At 37.1% G+C, this 21,790-nt stretch overlaps 1 protein-coding gene across 1 annotated transcript; it reads left to right on the plus strand.

The window, feature by feature from the left end:
• The first annotated feature begins 5,034 nt into the window (after positions 1 to 5,034).
• On the plus strand, positions 5,035 to 5,891 carry LOC100456968 (small ribosomal subunit protein eS1-like). The gene has a single exon (XM_054544986.1). It carries the CDS (start codon positions 5,052 to 5,054, stop codon positions 5,253 to 5,255), a length of 204 nt encoding a protein of 67 aa, XP_054400961.1. The 5' UTR covers positions 5,035 to 5,051; the 3' UTR covers positions 5,256 to 5,891.
• The last annotated feature ends 15,899 nt before the right edge of the window (positions 5,892 to 21,790 follow it).

The following is a 21,790-nucleotide window of genomic DNA, read 5'->3' on the forward strand; positions in this document are numbered from 1 at the left end:
AATCCCTGTGTTTTCCATTACATTGTGCTGTCTTTCCATTTAAGTCATTTTCTAGTTTTAATTTAATAGGTGCTGAAGAGCTACCATTATACCCCAATTTCTTTCCCTATGATCAAGCACAAAAATCTAAAGATTTCAGTGTCTTAATATACTTTTAAAAATGTAAATATCCATAAATGTAGTTAAAAATAATATAGCAGTGTCAGAAACATTTAAACCAGAGTGACTCCATCTTGAGTGAGGGCTAGGAAAATGAGGCTGGGACTTGCTGGGCTGCATTCCTAGAAAGTTAGGTATTCCTATCTTCTTGATGTTTATGGTTAAGGGAACAGATTGATAATGTTTACTAAATAGACCCAGACTTGGGAATGTCCAGATATCCCAATATCTCAAGAAGAAAGGCATTCCTAATTTTGCTTTAAAGATACTAATAATTATTCTTGCAAAATATAGTAATTAAGAAAATTAACCCTTTATCACTTGTACCTAGGGTGGACGCATTCCTCCTCTTACTTTCAGGAATGCCCATACTCTGTATGGAGTAGCTGTTCTTTCATTACTTTACTTTCTTAATAAACTTGCTTTTGTTTTGCACTGTGGACTCACCCTGAATTCTTTCTTGCATGAGACCCTGTAACATCTTTCTGGCAAACCACAGAAGGGACAATACTGAAGAGACCCCCCAACCGAAAGGAAAAATCATCTGTGTGCACCAGTTGGCTGAATTTGGGGCACTATTATTCAATATGTAGATGACCTGTTGATTGCTAGCCCGACCAAAAGAGACTCAGATGAAAATACCAACAGGTTTCTAAATTTTCTGGTAGCTAATGGGTATAGTGTCTCATGGCATAAAGCCCAGTTTTCAACTCAAGAGGTTAAATAAATACTTAGGATTTGTCCTAACCCTTCACACCTGAGCAGTAGTGCCAGAATAAAGTGAAGCTATCTTAAGTATTCCACAACCCCAAACTAGAAAGCAGCTGTGGGTTTTCCTAGGGATGGCAGGATTCTGCAATTTATGGGTGCCTGGATTTGGACATATAGCCAAGCCTTTATATGAGGCTCTGAAAGGAGCAGATGTAGATCCTTTTGAATGGGATAGTAACTGTAAACAAGGTTTTAATGCTCTCAAGGAGAAATTGGGATCAGCTCCAGCCCTACGAATTCCTAATCTTGATAAGCCACTTTTCCTTTATGTGGCTGAAAAACAAGGAACCACCCTAGGTGTCCTTGTATAGGAGATGGGAGATATTCTCTAACAGTGGCATATTTTTCTAAGCAATTAGACCAGGTAACTTCAGGATGGCTTGGATGCCTCAGGGCAGTGGCAACAACTGCTCATTTAGTAGATGAAGCCAATAAACCGGTTTTAGGAAAATATCTGGAGGTTTTAACCCCACACCAAGTACAAGGAATCCTAGAAGCCAAAGGACACCAGTGGATGACAGGGGGATGCTTATTGAAATATCAGGCTTTATTGCTAGACACTCCTGATGTAACTCTTAAAGTATGCCAGACTTTGAATTCAGCTACCTATTTACTTGAACCCATGGGCACCCTACCCTAGATCATTCTTGAATACAAGTTATGGAGCAAGTTTACTCCAGCTGGCTGCATTTAAAGGATGAGCCTCTACATAATCCTGAGGTAGAATGATTTACAGATGGAAGTAGCTTTGTGCACCAGGGAAACAGGAAATCTGGATATGACTCAACACGAGGTAATTGAATCTCAGGACTTACCGGCTTCTACCTCAGCTCAAAAGGCAGAATTAATAGCTCTTATTAGAGCCCTGAAATTGGGAAAGGACTTAAGAATCAACATTTACAATGATTCTAAGTATGCCTTTCTGGTACTTCATGCTCATGCTGCTGATCTGGAAGGAATGAAAACTCCTAACTGCTAAGAGTTCCCCTATAAAACATCACTTAGAAATTCTGAATCTATTAGATGCTGTTCTGCTTCCCAAGGAAGTAGCTGTAATCCATTGCAGAGGGCATCAAATAGGAGACACTACTGTAGCTGAGGGAAACTCCTTTGCAGATGCAGCAGCATTAAAGGAGCCATTTGGACTTGTTGGCATGTTAGTGCGTTCAGCCATAGTAATGACAGAACCAAGATATACTACAAAGGAACAAGAATGGGCTAAAGGTCAGGGTTTAATTTGAGATTCTTCTGGCTGGCTTATCAATGACAACAAACTGTTGATACCTGGTATTAATCAGTGGAAAATAATTAAGCGTTTATATGACCCTACTCATTTAGGAAGAGATTTCCTGTTTCAATTGATGTCTTGGGTTTTTATTTTAAAAGGCTTACTTAAAACAGTAAAGCAGGTAACTCAGGCCTGTGAACTAAGTGCCCGGAATAATAACCCAAATAACCAATCTTTGCCTCCTCCTTTAGTAAGGCCTGTTCAGCATTGGGGAACATACCCTAGTGAAGATTGGCAAATATATTATACTCATATGCCCCCATGTAAACGGTTTAAATATTTGTTAACACTTGTTGACACCTTTACTGGTTGGAACGAGGCTTTTCATACTGGGTCTGAAAAGGCAATTGAGGTTTCTAAACTCCTATTAAAGGAAATAATTCCTAAATTTGGGCTGCCTAAGAGCTTTCAGAGCAATAATGGTGCATCTTTTATAGTGACAATTACCCAAAACATATCTTCAGCCCTAGAAATTCAGTACTGCCTTCACTTGGCATGGAGGCCACAGTCTTCAGGGAAAGTAGAAAGAGCTAATTAAACTCTTAAAAGGACTCTTGCTAAACTATGCCAAGGAACATCAGGAACTTGGCTATCTTTATTGCCTGTAGCCTTGTTATGGGTTTGAGTGGCTCCTAAGGGAAATCTGCAGCTCAGCCCTTTTGAAATAATGTATGGAAAGCGTTTCTTAACTACAGACCTCCTAATAGATATAGATACTTTCAAGCTACAGAATTATGTAATCAACTTAGGACAAGTGCAAAAGGTGCCCTTGAGTATGGAAATCAAAGACTTCCTTCCCCTACTAAGGAAGAGAATCTTGTTACAACCCTGCTGGGGGATTGAGTCCTATTAAAAACTTGGAAGGAAGGATCCTCAGCAGATCAACTTTCCCCAAAATGGAAGGGGCCCTATCAAGTTCTCCTTAGTACCCCAACTGTAAACTACTAGAAATAAACAGCTGGGTCCACTTATCTCAAATTAAAACGGTCTCTTATGAAGTCCCACAGGCTGACAAAACACAAGAGACTGATCCTATTTATTCCTGTGAGCCAACCAGTGACCTCCAACTCCTGTTTAGAAGAATCGAAAGGGATGCGTAACACAAAGATGTGGATTGGCATTTTACTTTTGGGTATAAGTTGGAATCATGCAAAGAGTAACTTATTTATTGAGTGGGCAAAGACTTTAGCCTCTCTACATAGTCAGACAAACTGTTGGGTATGTGGAGAATTGCCACTTTCCTCCACTTCTGGGTTGCCCTGGCATATTTAACAAGCCAACCTAAGTTTATGGGGATTTTATTATGATTGGTAAACTGAACATTATCAACATAGTCCCTGTTTTCCCATGTATCATAGCCACACAGAACTTAGCCCCTTCCCCTTCTACAAAGAGACAAGATGGGACCTTTTTAATCTAATCAGAAAACAGCTAAACTCTACCTCAGCTTTAGGTTATGCTATACATGATGAACTTGGGCGAATGACAGCTGTTCAAGTGCGGGTATCAGGCAAAGTGTCTCCATGTTTTAAAAGACACAATAATAGTCACCCTCAGACTGAAACCCATGACATGGGATGGCTGCCACTTCAACAATGAAATCAGAACCTTCTTTTTATGGACCAGATGTAGATTGGATGGCAAGATAATTTTCCAAAAATAAGTGGCTACCCTTCTCCTTGGGGATGGTTATGGGCTTGTGGAACTCATGGCTGGTCATACTTACCTTATAACTAGACTAGAAGGTGTATGTGAAGTCACCCTTATCTCCTGGGATGTATCCTCACCAAATTGGATGCTCTCCCATCTAACTGGGAAATTATAAAAGCTCACCATAGGCAACAAAAATGGGCATCTTGGTGGTTCTTTCTGATGGCTATGTTTTCCCCACAGGCAGCTACAATCAGTATTGAGTTACAAGTTGAAGCTTTGCCCAAGCACATGGCTCCAGCTTTCAATAATATATGCCATGTCCTTACCCTCCTAATTGAGGAAACTTATCAGATTAGGCAGGTAGTCTTACGAAACCATATGGCTTTGGACATTTTAATGGCAGCCCAAGGGAAAACTTGTGCTTTGATCAAAATTAAATGTTGTGTGTATGTTCCAGACTATTCACATAATATTACCCAGCCTATCAAAGCTTTAGACACTCATATCTCTGCCACTGATGTGCTGTCAGTCGAACCTATATTGGCTTGGTTCCAATGACTGCCCAGTTCTTGGAAAACCTTCCTGTTTAGTTTACTTAAAATAACTTTACTTATTTTGCTTTGCTGTTGTGGAGTACATTGTGGTTGTACTCTTCTTGTAGGAATGCAAGACAAGCTTACTCAATGTTTTCTTAAATTGGACATTTGTTAATCTTCCAGATATCACCTTTTGTCAGAACTTATAAATGACCTTCACCATACCAATGCTTTCTGACTGAGCCCTTCTCTACCCTGAATGCAAAAGACCAATAGTTAGGCAGGAATATCATTGCTCCTATTCAGCCTGAAGAAGTTACAGAAGACGGATCTCTGTCCTTCTGCAACCCTTAGGATTAAGAGTCCTCTTGTAAAGGGAGGGAAGAAATATGTAGGAGGCATTTGAACCAGAGTGAGGGTTAGGAAAATGAGGCTGGGCACTTGGCGGGCTGCAGTCCCAGAAAGTTAAGTATTCCTAGCCTCTTAATGTTTACAGTTAAGAGAACAGATTTATAATGTTTATTAAATAGACCCAGCCTTGGGAGTGTCCAGATATCCCAGTATCTTGAGAACAAACGCATTCCTAATTTTGCTTTAAAAATAATAATATTGATTCTTGCCCTTTTGGCTCTCTGACCAGCACCATGGTGGTTGGCAAGAACAAGCACCTTACAAAAGGTGGCAAAAAGGGAGCCAAGAAGAAAGTGGTTGATCCATTTTCTAAGAAAGATTGGTATGATGTGAAAGCACCCGCTATGTTCAATATAAGAAATATTGGAAAGATGCTCATCACCAGGACCCAAGGAACCAAAATTGCATCTGATGGTCTCAAGGGTCGTGTGTTTTAAGTGAGTCTTGCTGATTTGCAGAATGATGAAGTTGCATTTAGAAAATTCAAGCTGATTATTGAAGATGTTCAGGGTAAAAACTGCCTGACTAACTTCCATGGCATGGATCTTACCCGTGACAAAATGTGTTCCATGGTCAAAAAATGGCAGAGAATGATTGAAGCTCATGTTGATGTCAGGACTACTGACGGTTACTTGCTTCGTCTGTTCTGTGTTGGTTTTACTAAAAAACGCAACAATCAGATATGGAAGACCTCTTATGCTCAGCACCAACAGGTCCACCAAATCTGGAAGAAGATGATGGAAATCATGACCCGAGAGGTGCAGACAAATGACTTGAAAGAAGTGGTCAATAAATTGATTCCAGACAGCATTGGAAAAGACATAGAAAAGGCTTGCCAATCTATTTATCCTCTCCATGATGTCTTCGTTAGAAAAGTAAAAATGCTGAAGAAGCCCAAGTTTGAATTGGGAAAGCTCATGGAGCTTCATGGTGAAGGCAGTAGTTCTGGAAAAGCCACTGGGGATGAGACAGGTGCTAAAGTTCAACGAGCTGATGGATATGAACCACCAGTCCAAGAATCTGTTTAAAGTTCAGACTTCAAATAGTGGCAAATAAAAATGTGCTATTTGTGATGGTTAAAAAAAATAATAATAATAATAATATTGATTCTTGTAAAATATAGTAATTAAGAAAATTAATCATTTATCACAAAACCTTGTAGCAGAGCACATCTCCACATAATTTTTTTATCCTATATATGTATATATATGTGTATATATCATATATAGATGTATATATATGCACTGTACCTAGGGTGGACACATTCCTCCTCTTTTTGGAATGCTCTATTCTGTCTATTGAGTAGCTGTTCTTTTAGCACTTTACTTTCTTAATAAACTTGCTTTTGCTTTGCACTGTGGACTAGCCCTGAATTCTTTCTTGCATGAGATCCAAGAACCCTCTCTTGTGGCCTGGATCGGGAGCCCTTTCCTGTAACAGTAGCAATCAGCTATTTTACATAGACTACAAAATACTTTAGCAATCATTAATAACAAGTCTTTCGTTTTGAGGAATGTAAGGCAGAAAATAAAACAAATTATCTGCTCCAAGATCAAGCATCTAGTAAACAGAAGAACCAATACTTAAATCTCTCTATTTGATATTGTTACCACTATACTCGGATGTCTCTATGACATCTTAAGGTATTCTCTTAGAGAATAGAGCCTAGAACAGCTGTCTAGGAAAAGGTATAGCATTTCACAGTCATAGTTGCTGCATATCTTTGAAAAGACAATGATGATATCAGCAAAGTGGAGTCATCTCCTACTCTGGTAATTCTCTGAAAAGTTTGTTTCCAATTCAGAGAATAGATGGGCCTCAGCAATAAACTTTGTCCGAATTACAGAGATGTGAAGAAAAGGGAACCCTTATACACTATTGGTGAGAATGTAAATTAGTACAACCCCTATGGAGAACAGTTTGGCATTTCCTCAGAAAACTAAAAATAGTGCTATTGTATGATCCAGCAATCCCCACTGCTGGGTATATACCCAAAGAAAGGAAATCAGTATATCAAAGAGATATCTGCACTCCCATGTTTATTGCAACACTGTTCACAATAGCCAAGATTTGGATGCAACTTTAGTGTCCACAGACAGATGAACGGATAAAGAAAGTGTGGCACATGTACACAATCAGCCATAAAGAAATGAGATCCTGTCATTTGCAACAACATGGATGATACTGGAGGTCATTATGTTAAATGAAATAAGGCAGGCAACAGAAAAATATTGCCTTTTCCCACTTATTTGTGGGAGGTAAAAATTAAAACAATGGAACTCATGGACATATAGAATGGAAGGATGGTTACCAGAGGCTGGGAAGGGTAGTGCAGAGGGTGAGAAGGTAGGGATGGTTAATGGATACAAAAAATAGTTAAAATTGAATAAGATCTAGTATGTGATAGCAAAACAGGGTGACTATAGTCAAAAATAATTTAATTGTACATTTTTAAATAACTAAAAGATTATAATTTGATTTTTTGTAAAACAAAAGATAAATGCCTGAGGTGATAGATACTCCATTTACTCTGATGTGGTTATTATACATTCTATGCTGATATCAAAATATCTCGTATACCCCATAAATACATACACCTATTATGTACCCATGAAAATTAAAAATTTTAAACAAAGAATATGAGAAGTGAGCCATTCCTCCTTCCAGGAAGTAATTCCTTTTCAGCACAGTGGTAACACAGCAGTGAAATCAGGTGTTGAAATGTACATTTGCTCGAAGGATTTTTAAGTGGAACAAAGCCACTCTATTTTCACATAAGTACCACATGCTAACCAATTGTGTCACTGGAGCTCTGGAAAGCCACTCTACCTTTACATTTCAATTGTGTTAGCCACAGCCAGTATTATTTCAAAGCCTTCCTGAAAATCTGCTAAATGATCTGTGAAAACTGTTGTTGAAAAGATGAAGTTGACTTCATTGGAGATTTTTTTTCCACTTAGTTTTTAGCTATTCAGATATCAGAGTCAGACAGGTAAATACTTCATGGACCCTCTTACCCCTAATTTTAGTTGTTTCCCATTGTTTTATTGACATATGTCTCAAAGCCTGCTGTAATCTATGTTCTAGAATATTTTCATTTATTTTCTGTCTCCTAGTCAGAGAAAGGAAATCTATATTTTCATTCACCTGAGTTTGACATTGAGCACCTGCCAAAATTACTTTATCACTTCTTACTTTTGGGTGTGGTTGACTTATACAAAGTAGACATCCAGACAAATTATCCACCTCAAATATCAAACCCAAAGAAAAAGTTGTAAAGTTTCTTTCCATTTTGGGTTTTTGCAAGTAATCAAGACATGGGATTTTTATCAACTTGACAAGCTCTGGTTAATTATGTCTCATTTTCCAAGACCAGATTCATACAAATAATCTAACGAAAGGCTGCCTGATATGCCGTGGCTAGCACTTGGGATCCTGTAATGTCAGTACCAAAGTGGAACTTTGTAATCTTTTAGACAAAAATGAGTTTGAGAAATGCCCATTTACATCATTTTACTATTCAAACTTCAAATAGAGAAGAAGAATACATGTGAAGTGGCCAAAGATAGAATTATCAACTATAATAGCAGGAACAATAATCGGTAATAATAGCTTACATTTGTTATGTACCATAGAGGATTCTTGGCACTTTACATGCATTCATTATTTTAATTCTTACAACAACCCTATGAGGTTGATGCTATTCTTCCATTTTGCTGATGAAGAAATTCTGTCTCAGAGTGGTTAAGTAACTTGCACAAGGTTATTGGACTGAATATGTTGCTATGCCCATATTGCACCTTGGCAGCCTGCCTCCAGAACCATACTTCTAACCATTAAGTAGCATTAATAAAGCATCGTGATTGAATATTTGTGCCCATATTCAAACCCTGACTTGCATTTTAAGTCACCATCCAGATGTGGTGTAGAAAGAAGTTGTAGCAAGACTGGATGGCTGATGACCTAGATTCTGGCCCCAGTTTTTCTATTAGCTAGTCTTATACCTAATCATACAAGAAGTCAGCTTCCTCACTTGCAAATTCAACACATATTGAGCACTTAATATGTGCCAGGCACTGTACTTGGTGTTAAAGAAACGGTGATTAATAAGATAGACACCTATTATGACAACTGAGAATGTCAAACTAGACAATCCCTAAGGTCCCTTCTGGAACTAACTATAATCAAGGCCACCAGTATTCTAGATGCATTCTCTACCACAAAGATGCTGATTAAATAGCCAGTCAATAAAATGGAAACAATGTTTCAAACCTGGACACAAAACTGACTAAAAACTGAACTGCTTTGTAAGCACAAAACTTTCTATGTCATCTCCTAGTTGTTAATGCAAATAATTCTCTCTAGGGCAAGACTGTTAGAATGTATCTTCCCTGCTCAGTAAAGGCCCTGGAACAACAACAACAAAAGCCTTAATAATATTTGTGCCCTCTTCCTTTCTCCTTACCTTCTGGCTTGGCAAACAGTTGCCTTTACTTACAGGGATTTGTAGCTTTAAAGAATAGTGTGCAATCAGACCTGGAAAGTAGCATTTAGTAACAACAACAACAACAAAAGAAAAACATGAGATAAATGGACCAACAGGAACCATGTTGCTGAAAACCCACAGCCATTGACTTTCAACAGAGGATCCAAGGCTAGGACTCAACTGTTCCCACCTTTATTCCAGCCAAACTTTTCAGTAGAAGTTGGATATATGTAGCCTAGAACCTTCCTTCCTCTTTTTTCTTGGGAATGAGGTTGTTCACTATAATCCAATACCATTCTCTGCTCCTCCAGGCCATAAGATTTAGGGTAGGTCCCCCTCATGAGAATATTGTATGTGATGTCCTATAGTTAGATTGATATAACTAAAATAAAATCTATGTCTGGAAGCGGCCTAAGATGGAGTTGAAGATGCAGGGAAGGGCCAGACCATGGTTAACAATGTCCTTCCACATGTTATGTACATGAAAGAAAGTACCAGACTCACTGAAAATTCTGATTTATTCAGTTTTGTCATCAATTTGCATAAAAGAATCAGAATGCCATTTTTAAATTTCACCTCTGTATCCCTATTCATATAATCATACAATGATATCACCTATTCATATCCTCTCATTTTACAGATGAAGGAACTAAGACCATAAAAAGTGAAGTGATGTGCTCATGATCACTCTGCTTGTTAGAATAAAAGAGGATATTGCTGTTTCTTAAAATAGATGAGTCTAATTCTGGGAAAAGTGTAATCCCAGGTTTAGGTTTAATTTAAGTTTTATGAATACTTATTCAGACTTCACTTTTGTTGGTATGAGGAGAATGCATCTACTATCAGAGTTCCACACTATAGATAACATCCTACTTTGATGGGGAGGAATAACAGAGAAGACTGATGGTTCCTAAAACTGGGTGTAGTCACTGAAAGAGAGCAACTATTTTCAGATGAAAAGACACTGTAAGTATTCTGCATAGAATGAGATATAATGTTGTACATCTCCTAGCCCCTGATCTATGGTAAATAGCAAAATGTCCCAGCTGCCAGCCTGAGGTATGTTCACTCATGCTGCAGCTACCAGAAGATTCTGCCAATAACTGACTTCTCTCCTCACTACTGAATTAGGAGCAATATTATATCCTGGCTAGTTGGGATGAGTGCAGCTAAAATATTTTGCTGCAAGTAAAATAAGGGCATTTGAGGTACCAGCTTTAGGAAAGCCGATGAAATACACAGCAAGAGTAGTCAACCCTTAGCTATCCTTGGATACTTCAGGTAATGTGAATGACCTAATTCCAACCTACCTGCAGTCAATATCCTTCTCTGCTTTACTGAGGGAGAAGTTCAATTTTTCTATTATTCATTTGCAACTTGGACTAGAACTCTATTCCCCTTTCAGCTACACTGGACTGAGTAAATGAAAACGCCTGAAAATCCTCAAGCCCCTGAGCAGTAGCATTCTCCAGACCCATATGACCCTTCAAGCTTCTCTGCTAACTATTGCTAAGCTACCAATATGCTATTTTTGCCGTATTCTCTGTTCCACTTCTCATTATCTACGTCTCCCATTGCTTGGGTTCCAAGTATTTCTTTTCATCTTTTGTTGAGCCGTATCAGCTAAATCTAAGTATGCAATTTTCTTCTTGTCTCACTACTTTTACACACTAATGAATGTAGCCATATTCATTAAATCAATTCCTCAGAAGCTGACTTTTTTTTTTTCTCCAGAAGATCCAGCAAGAAAATAGATAAGAGAGAGTTTCTTTCACATGCATTAAATAACTCAATACTGAGGAGGTGCCGAGCGCAGTCAGATAGTAATACAGATTGAACTGTGCCAATTTCTTTTTGCCCAGGTTTTTCTGGGAGCTTTCTGATGAGCTGGAACTTTTCTGAACTTGGCCTTAAGATTTGAATTAACCTTATTCATAGACCTTGAAGACAAGACAGAGCATTATAAAATATCAGCTGAAGGCAATTTACTTCAATAGTTCTGTTTGGTTCCATTCAATTTACTTACTTTGGAGTCGGATAACACTAAACTGAAGAGCACCAGTGTGCATGGGACATTATCACGGCTTCTTCCTCATCATATCTCAATAGGGTAAACAGCAATTTACTAGCTTTGCTTTTGGCTTTAGTGGAAGCAGATTTTGATTCGGAGCAATCAGAAAAGCAGACAACTGAGAGACCATCTGTGTGCTTAGCACGGCAGCACCAAAATTCAGATGGTGGATGCAGATCTGAACATTACTAGAAGAGATGTTTAATTTTTTTAAAGTTAGTCAAGTATTTGAATATTCCATCTATCTCTGCTTGCAATATTCAGACTGAGGCCAGGTTATACTTTGAACATAGTGACTCCTCAAAAAAGCCCAGAGAGGTTGCCTTGGTCAATACTGAATGCAAATGTGGCTCCAGAATCACAGAATTAGGAGAATCATTCACGTATTTATATCATGGAGACAGAGCATGCAAAGCTAATATGGTGGCAGGAAATAAGACGATTTCTAGCATTATTCATTTATTTAAGAAATAACATTTTTTTATTCTGTACTTTGTGGAAATTCTACAAAATTTTAAAAAGTATGAAAAAGTGGAAGCACCCAATATTCAAAACCTCAGTAAATAGCCACAAATAATATTTGGAAATACCTCCTTCTTTTTCTATATATTTTATACCTAAATGATATTACATTAGAAGTAGAAGTTTTAATTTTTTTTATTTTTAATTTTTGTGTTTGCATAGCCGGTGTATACATGTATAGGGTACATGAGATGTTTTCATACGGGCAGGCAAAGTGTAATAATCACATCATGGAAGATGGGGTCTCCATCCCCTCAAGCATTTATCCTTTGTGTTACAGACAACCCAATTATACTCTTTCAGTTATTTTAAAATGTACAGCCAAATTGTTATTGACTATAGTCACCCTGTTGTGCTACAAATGCTAGGTCTTATTCATTCTTTATTTTTGTACCCATAAATCATATTCACATACCCTCTACTCCCCAAATATCCTTCCCAATTTCTGGTCACTATCCTTCTACTCTCTATCTCCAAGAATTTAATTGTTTTGATTTTCAGATCCCACAAATCAGTGAGAACATCAGTTTTGTCTTTCTATGCCTGCCTTATTTCACTTAACACAGTGACTTCCAGTTCCATCCATGTTGTTGCAAATGACAGAATCTCATCTTTTTTTGTGGCTGACTAGTTCTCTGTTGTAGATAAGTACAATCTTTTCTTTATTCATTCACTTGTTGCTGAGTCCTTCCAAATCTTGGTTATTGTGAACAGTACTGCAACAAATATGGCAGTGCAGATATATCTTCAATATACTGATTTCTTCTCTTTTGGGTATATACCCAGCACTGAGATTGCTGGATCATATGGTAGCTCAACTTTCAGTTTTCTGAGGAACCTCCAAACTGTTCTCCATAGTGATTGTACCAATTTACATTCCCACCAACAGTGTAAAAAGGTGCGTTATTATCCACTTCCTCGCCAGTGTTTATTATTGTCTGTCTTTTGGATATAAGACATTTTAACTGGGATGAGATGATATCTCATTGTAGTTTTGATTTACATTTCTCTAATGAGAAATGATTTTGAGAACATTTTCATATGACTGTTTTTCATTTGTATGTCTTCTTTTGAGAAATGTCTATTGACATCTTTTTTTCCATTTTTAGGTTGGATTATTAGATTGTTTCCTATAGAGTTGTTTGAACTCCTTATATTCTGGTTATTAATTACTTATCAGATGTGTAGTTTTCTAATATTTTCTCCCATTCTGTGGGTTGTATCTTCAGTTTCTTGATTGTTTCCTCTGTTGTGCAGAAGCTTTTTAACTTGATGTGATCTCATTTGTCTATTTTTGCTTCGGTTGCCTTGATTGTGAAGTATTACTCAAGAAATCTTTGCCCAGTACAATGTCCAGGAGATTTTCTCCCAAAGTTTTCTTTAACTACTTTCATACTTTGAGTTCTTAGATTTAAGTTTTCCAGTTTCATTCCTTTGCATATGGATATCCAGTTTTCCCTGTACCATTTATTGAAAAAGACTGTCCTTGTCCCTGTGTATGTCCTTGGCATCTTGGTCGACAAAGTTCGTTGTAGATGTGTGGATTTGTTTCTTGGTTCTCTATTCTGTTTTATTGGTCTATGTGTCTGTTTTTATGCTAGCACCACATCATTTGGTTACTATAACTCTGTAGTATATTTTGAAGTCAGGTAATCTGATTCTTCCAGTTTTGTTCTGTTTACTCAAGATAGCTTTGTGGTTCCATATAAATTTCTGGATTTTTAAAAATATTTCTCTGAAGAATTTTTATTGGTATTTGGATAGGGTTTCCATTGAACCTGTAGATTGCTTTGGGTTGTATGAATATTTTAACAAGATTGATTCTTCCATTTCATGTACATGAAAATTTTTTATGTCTGCTTTGATTACTTTCATCAATGTTTTATAGTTTACATTATAACAATTTTTCACTTATTCGGTTAATTCCTAGGTATTTAGTTTTATGTGGGGCTATGGTAAATGGGATTACTTTGTAATTTCTTTTTCAACTGTTGGCATATAGAAATGCTACTGATTTTTGTATGTTGATTTTGTATCTTACAACTTTACTATATTTGTTCATCGGTTCTAATTGTTGTTTTGTGACGTTTTTAGATTTTTTTTTTGAGACGGAGTCTTGCCCTGTTGCCCAGGCTGGAGTGCAATGGCGCAATCTCGGCTCACTGCAGCCTCCGCCTCCTGGGTTCAATCGATTCTCCTGCCTCTGCCTCCCAAGTAGCTGGGACTACAGGCACATGCCACCACACCCGGCTGATTTTTTGTATTTTTAGTAGAGACAGGGTTTCACCATGTTGGCCAGGCTGGTTTTGAACTCCTGACTTCATGATCCACCTGCCTCGGCCTCCCAAAGTGCTGGGATTACAGGCATGAGCCACCACGCCCCACCGTTTTTAGATTTTTACAAAAATAAGATTATATCATGTACAAACAAAGATAATTTGACTTCTTCCTTTGCAATTTTGATGCTCTTTCCTTCTTTCTGATTGTTCTAGTTTGGATTTCCAGTGCTATGATGAATAACAGTGATGAAAGTGGGTATCTTTATCATCTCCCAGATCTTAGAGGAAAGGATTTCAGCTTTTCCCCATTCAGTATTATATTAGCTGCAGATCTATTGTACATGAATTTTATTTTGTTGAGATGTTTGTTTTATATCCAGTGTATTCAGGGTTTATACTATGAAGAGATGCTGAATTTTATCAAATGCTTTTTCTGCAACAAATGATCTTTTTTTTCTTTATTCTGTTGATATGATGTATCACATTGATTTATTTGCATATGTTGAACCATTTGTGTATCCCAGGGATAAATCCCACTTGGTCATGATGAATGATCTTTCTAATGTATTGTTGAATTCAGTTTGCTAGTATTGTCTTGTGGAATTTTGCATCAATATTATTCAGAGATATTTGCCTATAGTTTTCTTTTTTTGATGTGTCTTCTTCTGGTTTATTATCAGGGTTATACTGGCCTCATAGAATGAGTTTGGAAGTATTCTGTCTTCCTCTATTTTTCAGAGTGGTTTCAATAGGATTGGTATTAGTTCAAGTGTATGGTAGAATTCAGCAGTGAAGCCATTTCCTGGGAGTTTCCTTACTGGGAGACTTTTTATTATGGCTTCAATACTTTTTATTTGACCTTTTCATTTTCATACTTTTTATTTATGGCTTCAATACTTTTTATTGACCTTTTCAGGTTTTAGATTTTGGCATGGTTCAATCATAGTAGGTTTTATGTGTCTAGGAATTTATTTATTTTCTCTAGATTTTCTAATTTATTGACATATAGTTGCTCATAGTAGCCACTAATAATCCTTTGAATTTTAGCAGTATCAGTTGCACTGTCTCTTTTTCGTCTTTAATTTTGTTTTTGGGTCTTCTCTCTTTGTCTGGTTAAAGGTTTGTCTATTATGTATAACTTTTGAAAAAGCAACTTTTTATTTTTTAATCATTTGTTTTATTTCAATTTCATTATCCTCTGGTTTTGTCTTTATTATTTTTATTTATCCACTGATTTAGGTTTGGTTTGCTTTTGTTTTTCTAGTTCTTTAAGACACATCATTAGGTTTCTTATTTGAAGTTTTCTTTTTTTATTTGGGCACTTATAGTGATAAACTTCCCACTTACTACTGCTTTTGCCATATCTAATAGGTTTTGATATGTTTCAATTATCAATTAGAACAATTTTGTTCTAAATTGCTTAATTGACTCTTTGGTCATTTGGTAGCATATTGATTCTTTTCCATGCATTTGCATAGTTTCCATAATTCTTGTTACTGATTTCTGGTTTCATTCTATTGTGGTCAGAGCAGATGCTTAATATATATATTTTTTATTTTTTGAATCTTTAAGGCTTGTTTTGTCATTTAACATATGGTCTGCCCTTGAGAATGATTCATGTACTGAGGAAAAGACTGTGTATTCCACAACCATTGGATGAAATTTTCTGTAAATATTTGTTAGGTACATTTAAACTACAGTGCAGATTATGTACAATGTTTCTTTGTTGATTTTCTATCTGGAAGACCTGACCAATGCTGAAAGTAGAGTGGCAAAGTCTCAGTTATTATTGTATTTGCATTTATCTCTCTCTTTAGGTCTAATAATATTTGTTTTATATATCTGGGTGATCCAGTGTTGAGTGCATATATATTTAAAATTTTTAAATTTTCTTGCTGAATTGACTTTTTATTATTATATAGTGACCTTCTTTGTCTCATAGTTTTTGTCTTGAAATGTATTTTGTCTGATGTAGGTATAGCTACTCCTGCTCTTTTTTGGTTTCCACTATCTTGGAATATTTTTTTCCATCCCTTTATTTTCAGTGTATTTGTGTCTTTATGGCTGAAGTGTGTTTCCTGTAGGGAACAGGTCATTAGGTCTTATTATTTTATCCATTCATCCAGTCTATGTCTTTTGATTGGAGACTTTAATACATTTATATTTAATTTAATTGTTGTTAAGTAAGGACTTACTACTACCATTTTGTTATTCATTTTTCTGGCTCTTTTGTCATCTTCTCCTTCTTTCCCTTTTAGTGAAGGTGATTTTCTCTGGTGATATGATTCAGTTTCTTGCTTTTTATTATTTGTGTACCCATTGTGTATTTTTTGCTTTGAGGCAATTTTGAGGTTGTAAATACTATCTTATAACAAATTATTTTAGGTTGGTAACAGCCTGGCACTGTTTGCATAAACAAACAAGCTAACAGAAAAGTAATATAAACTTTATGCCTTACCTTTGTCCCCTTGTTTTAACATTTTGTTGTTTTTATTTATATTTTACTTTACTGCCTATGTCTTGAAAAGTTGCTATAGTTTTTTATTGTTTCATTATTTAGTTTTCCTTCTTAAAATAAGCATACTTTACATGGTTACACTGTTATGATATTCTGTGTTTTTCTCTATACTTACTGTTACCAGTGAGTTATGCCTGGAGATGATTGATTATTGCTCATTAAGGTCCTTTTCTTTCTATGTGGAGTACTCCCTTTAGCATTTATTGTAGGGAAGGTCTGGTGTTCATAAAATTCCCCAGCTTTTGTTTGTCTGGGAAAGCTTTTATTTCTCCTTCGTGTTTGAAGGGTATTTTTGCTGGATATTTATATTCTAGAGCTAGAACAAAAGAGTTTTTTTTTCCTTTGGTGTTTTAAATATGTCTTACCACTCTCTCCTGGTCTATATGGTTTACACTGAAAAGCCTGTTGTCAGATGTATTGGAGCTCCATTGTATGTTATTTCTTTTCCTGATTTTAGGATTCTTTCTTTACCTTGACCTTTGGAAATTTATTAAATATCTTGAGGTAGTCTTCTTTGGGTTAAAACTACTTGGTGGTTAATAACCTTTTCATACTTAGATATTGATATCTTTCTCCAGGTTTGGGAAGTTCTCTGTTATCATCCCTTTGAATAAACTTTCTATCCTTCCTCTTTTTTTACCTCCTCTTTAAGGCAAATAACTCTTATATTTGCCCTTTTGAGGCTATTTTCTAGATCCTGTTGGCATGCTTCATTTTTTATATTTTTTTATTTGGTCTCCTCTGTGTATTTTCAAATAGCCTATCTTCAAGCTTACTGATTCTTCTGCTTGACCAATTCTGCTATTAAAAGACTCTGATGCATTCTTCAGCATGCCAATTGGATTTTTCGGCTCCGGAATTTCTACTTGATTCATTTTAATTATTTTATTCTCTTATTAAAATTTATGTGATAAAATTCTGAATTCCTTCTCTGTGTTATCTTGAATCTCTGAGTTTCCTCAAAATAGCTATTTTGTATTCTCTGTCTGAACGTTCATATATCTCTCTTTCTTCCGCATTGGTTCATGGTACCTTAGTTAGTTTATATTTTGGGATCATATTTTCCTGTATGTTCTTCATACTCACAGATATTTTTCTTTGTCCGGACATAGAAAAGTTAGGTATTTATTGTAGTCTTTGGAGTCTGGGCTTGTTTTTACCCATCCTTCCTGGGATTACTTTCTACATATTCAAGAGGAATTGGGTGTTTTGATCTAAGCTGTATCTGCTTTAGGGGACACTCCAAGCCCAGTAACACTGTTGTTCTTGCTTACTCATAGAGGTATCGCCTGATGATCTTCGACAGGCAGAGACTCTTGTTCTCTTCCTTTTCTCCCTCCAAAATGGAGTCTCTCTTTCTGTTTTGAGCCACCTGGAGCTGGGAATGGAGTGACCCAAGCACGTCTACGGCCACCACCACTAGGACTCTGTCAGGTCAGACCTGATGCCAATAGACAAATACCTGCTGTTATTATTCCCTGGATATGACTTATGTTCACTCAAGGCTCTGGAGTTTAAAATCAGCAAGTGCCAAAGCCAGCCTGTACTGAGTTCTTCCTTTCAATGTGTCAAGTTCTCCCAGGCCTTTGTCGAGTGCACAGATGCCATCTGTGCCAGAGACTACAGGAGCCAGAGACTACTGTCAAAAACTTTAGAAGTATATCTGGTGTTCTATTGTACTGCAGCTGAGCTGGTACACAAATCAGAAGACACAGTCCTTCATACTATTTCCTCCCCGTGGAAACACAGGCAAAGAAACCTCACTCCACAGCCAACTCCCCAACAGGCCCACAGTGAGTACTGCTAGACTGCTGCTGCTGTTCCCTGGAGGCCCTAGGGCTCTTTAGTCAGCTTGTGGTGAAGGATGCTTGCCCTCGTACTCACCCTTAAGGGCAGTGGGCTCCCCTGTAGCCCAGGGAAGGTCCAGAGATGCCATCTCAGAGCCATGTCCTGGAATCAGGGATCCAAGGGACCCAGTTGGTGCTCTTCTCCCCTATGGCTGAGCTGATACCTAAGGACCACGACAAAGTCTCCTTTATTTTCCTTCCACTTTTTTTTTTCAAGCAAAACAAGTCTCGCCTCTCAACCACCACAGCTGGGAATATGCTGGGTCTCACCTGAAGCCAGCAAGTCTCAGAGTGTCACCCAACACCCTTGACATAGTACCTGGGTACCACGGCTGGTTATTCGGGGTCCAAGGACTCTTCAGTTAGCAGGTGATGCATCCTGCCAGAACTGGGTACTTCCCTTCAAGGAAGTACGTTCCCTTCTGGCCCTGGGTGTTTCTAGCAAGGTCATCAGGGAGCTAGGGACTGAAAAGTAGGCTGCACAATTCTGACAGGTATCCTATCTTGCTGTGGCTGAGTATTATTCAGGATGCAAGAAAAAGTCCTCCCCACTCTTTCCTCTCTTCTCCTCAAGTGGAAGGAAGGAGTCTCTTTTGGAGCTGTGAACTGTGTAGTCTGGGGTTAGTGGAGGGGTTATGCCAGCACTCCCTTAGCCATCCTGGCTGGAGTCTTGGTAGGTCATGTGCCCTCTAGCCCACTGGCTCAGTTCAGCACTAGAACTTGCCTAGAAGTTGCAGTCTTTGTTGCCTAGACTGCCTTTCATGTTTATTTAGTGTCCTCAGAGCACTTTCATCTTTGGTGCTGAGGTTTGCAATAACTCAAGTTTTGATCGCTGGGATAAAAAATCCTGTGGCTAGGGCTGGTTTAAATGCCCCCTCTGTGGTGTGCATCAGCTGAGGTTTGATCCATTTTTGCTTTCTGTTATGACAAAGCAACACTAAGTTGAATGCCTCACAATTGCTGCACTTTCCCTCTTCCCAGTGCACAGCAACTCTCTCCCCACCACAATGCTGCTGCTGGGGTTTTGGGGAGAGGTGGCATCCATGATTCAAGATTCTTTCTGTTTTGAGCCACCTGGAGCTGAAAGTGAAGTGACCCAAGCACCTCTATGGCCATCACCACTAGGACTGTGTCAGATCAGACCTGAAGCCAACAGACAAAAACCTGCTGTTATCACTCCCTGGATATGACTTATGTTCTCTCAAGGCTCTAGAGCTTGAGCTCCACTCCCAGTTTTTCCTAACTCTTCAGTGCCTCTTTCAGTGATATGAAGTTAAAATCAGGAACCTGTGTGCTCACCTGGTTTTTGGTTTGCATGAAGGTGCTTTATTGTGTAAATAGCTGTTAAATGAATGTCCTTTGTTGGGAGGACGATTGGTAGAGCCTTCTATTCCTCAGTCTTACTCCATCACCTACCTGGAAATATAATTTTATATGAAGACTTTAGAATTATTACCTACTACTAATTTACCTATGTTGTATATTTCTTTTTAATAATATTTTAATGACTGCATAATGGCTTATTTCTTTATTAATTTGTTTTATATGTCTATCTTTTCCCCAACAGTTTGCTTTCATGAAAAATTTAATGATCATTATTGTGCATAAAAATTTTTCTGTATTTTAAATTATTTTTCTCTCAGCATAGATTCCTAGAACTAGCTCTGCCATTGAGCAGAGACTGACTTCATGGCATGATTATTTGAAGCATGGAATTTTACTCTGTGTTCTCATTGGGTTTCAATACACTTGATTAAATTATGTGATTTCCACCTAGATGTCGGGCAATTCTCTTTCAAATCCTACAGTTAAGCTTTTGTATTTTTCTTAAACTTATCCTGAAACATCAGCTTTCACACCCTAGTGACAAGACCACCAATTTAGTAATAATAGTATATGTAATATATATAATACTAGCTTTTATTGGATAATACTATGCATCTAGAATCATGCTAAAAACTGTATGTGGATTATTGAATTTAATAACTTTTAAGCTGTCTTAATCATAAGAAGCAGTTGGAGGACTAAAAAAAATGCAGTCTCAGGTCCAGGAAGACATTTAATGACTGTTCTTTAGTTACTTTATAAAGTAGGGAAAAGTAGTTCTTTCCCAACTACAGGACTGTTGGGTGGTCATAAGGAGATAAATAATACTAATAACTTGCTTAAGGTAGCTTTTCATTAAAGTTACTTTCTATAAAAGTTATGTAAAGCAAGTTATTAGTATTACTTTTATTGATACTAGGAAATGTACTTGTCTACACCTTTCACAGTGTTGAGAGTCTTTGGTAGTTTAAATAAACAAATGTAAGTTAATCTGGGCCTGAGAACATTGCAATTTTATATTTCCCTATTGTTGAAAGTGATGACTAAGTCTTGTATGGATGAAAAAATATAATTCTTAATTTCTTAATTGTACAATCATTGTTACTGGTAAAGAAAAACAGATTGATGAATATATAAAAATCACAGAATATTACCCTATTGCATTGGAGATTCTATATAGAAGTTGTTTGAGAGCATTTAAAGTTTACTGTGATCTTTGGGATCTCACCTTTCTTTACTGTTCAAATGTATACAAGCTGAAAAGGAAACATAGCTCTTGTTACACATGGGGGAAAGTAGTTGAATGTACCTTCTTACATGGCATACTTACAATGAAATCAGCTATTTATAATTATGTTTAAATGGGTTCAATGGTAGTTAACTATTAAAATCTATTGGGTAACTGAAATGTAAGAAAAGGGAGATAAAAGTCAGGTAGATATTTGGGAAGAGGCTAAAGATAACTAAACTCTCATTGGCCCTCTATCTGTGAAATCTAGGGCAAAATTTGACTTATCTTAAAGCTGGTCTAATTATTATTGGATTGTCATAATCTTTCATTTTTGTTAGCTACATTCTTTTTTATTTCTGAAATATTTTGCTGGCTTTTCCTTTCTTATATATATTTTTTATAATAATCCTCACCATACTCCCTCCCTCCACCCTTAAGTAGGCCCTGGTGTCTTTTGTTCCATTTTTGTGTCTATATGTACTCAGTTTTTTGCTCGCACTTATAAATGAGAACATGTAGTATTTTGCTTCCTGTTTCTACATTCATTTGCTTAGGATAATGGCCTCCAATTCCATCCACGTTGCTGCAAAGCACATAATCTTGTACTTTTTATGAATGTGTAGTATTCCATCCTGTACATGTACCACATTTTCTTTATCTAGTTTACCAGTGATAGGCATTTAGATTGTTTT

Source organism: Pongo abelii, chromosome X (assembly GCF_028885655.2).
Source record: "Pongo abelii isolate AG06213 chromosome X, NHGRI_mPonAbe1-v2.0_pri, whole genome shotgun sequence".
Lineage (NCBI taxonomy): Eukaryota > Metazoa > Chordata > Mammalia > Primates > Hominidae > Pongo > Pongo abelii.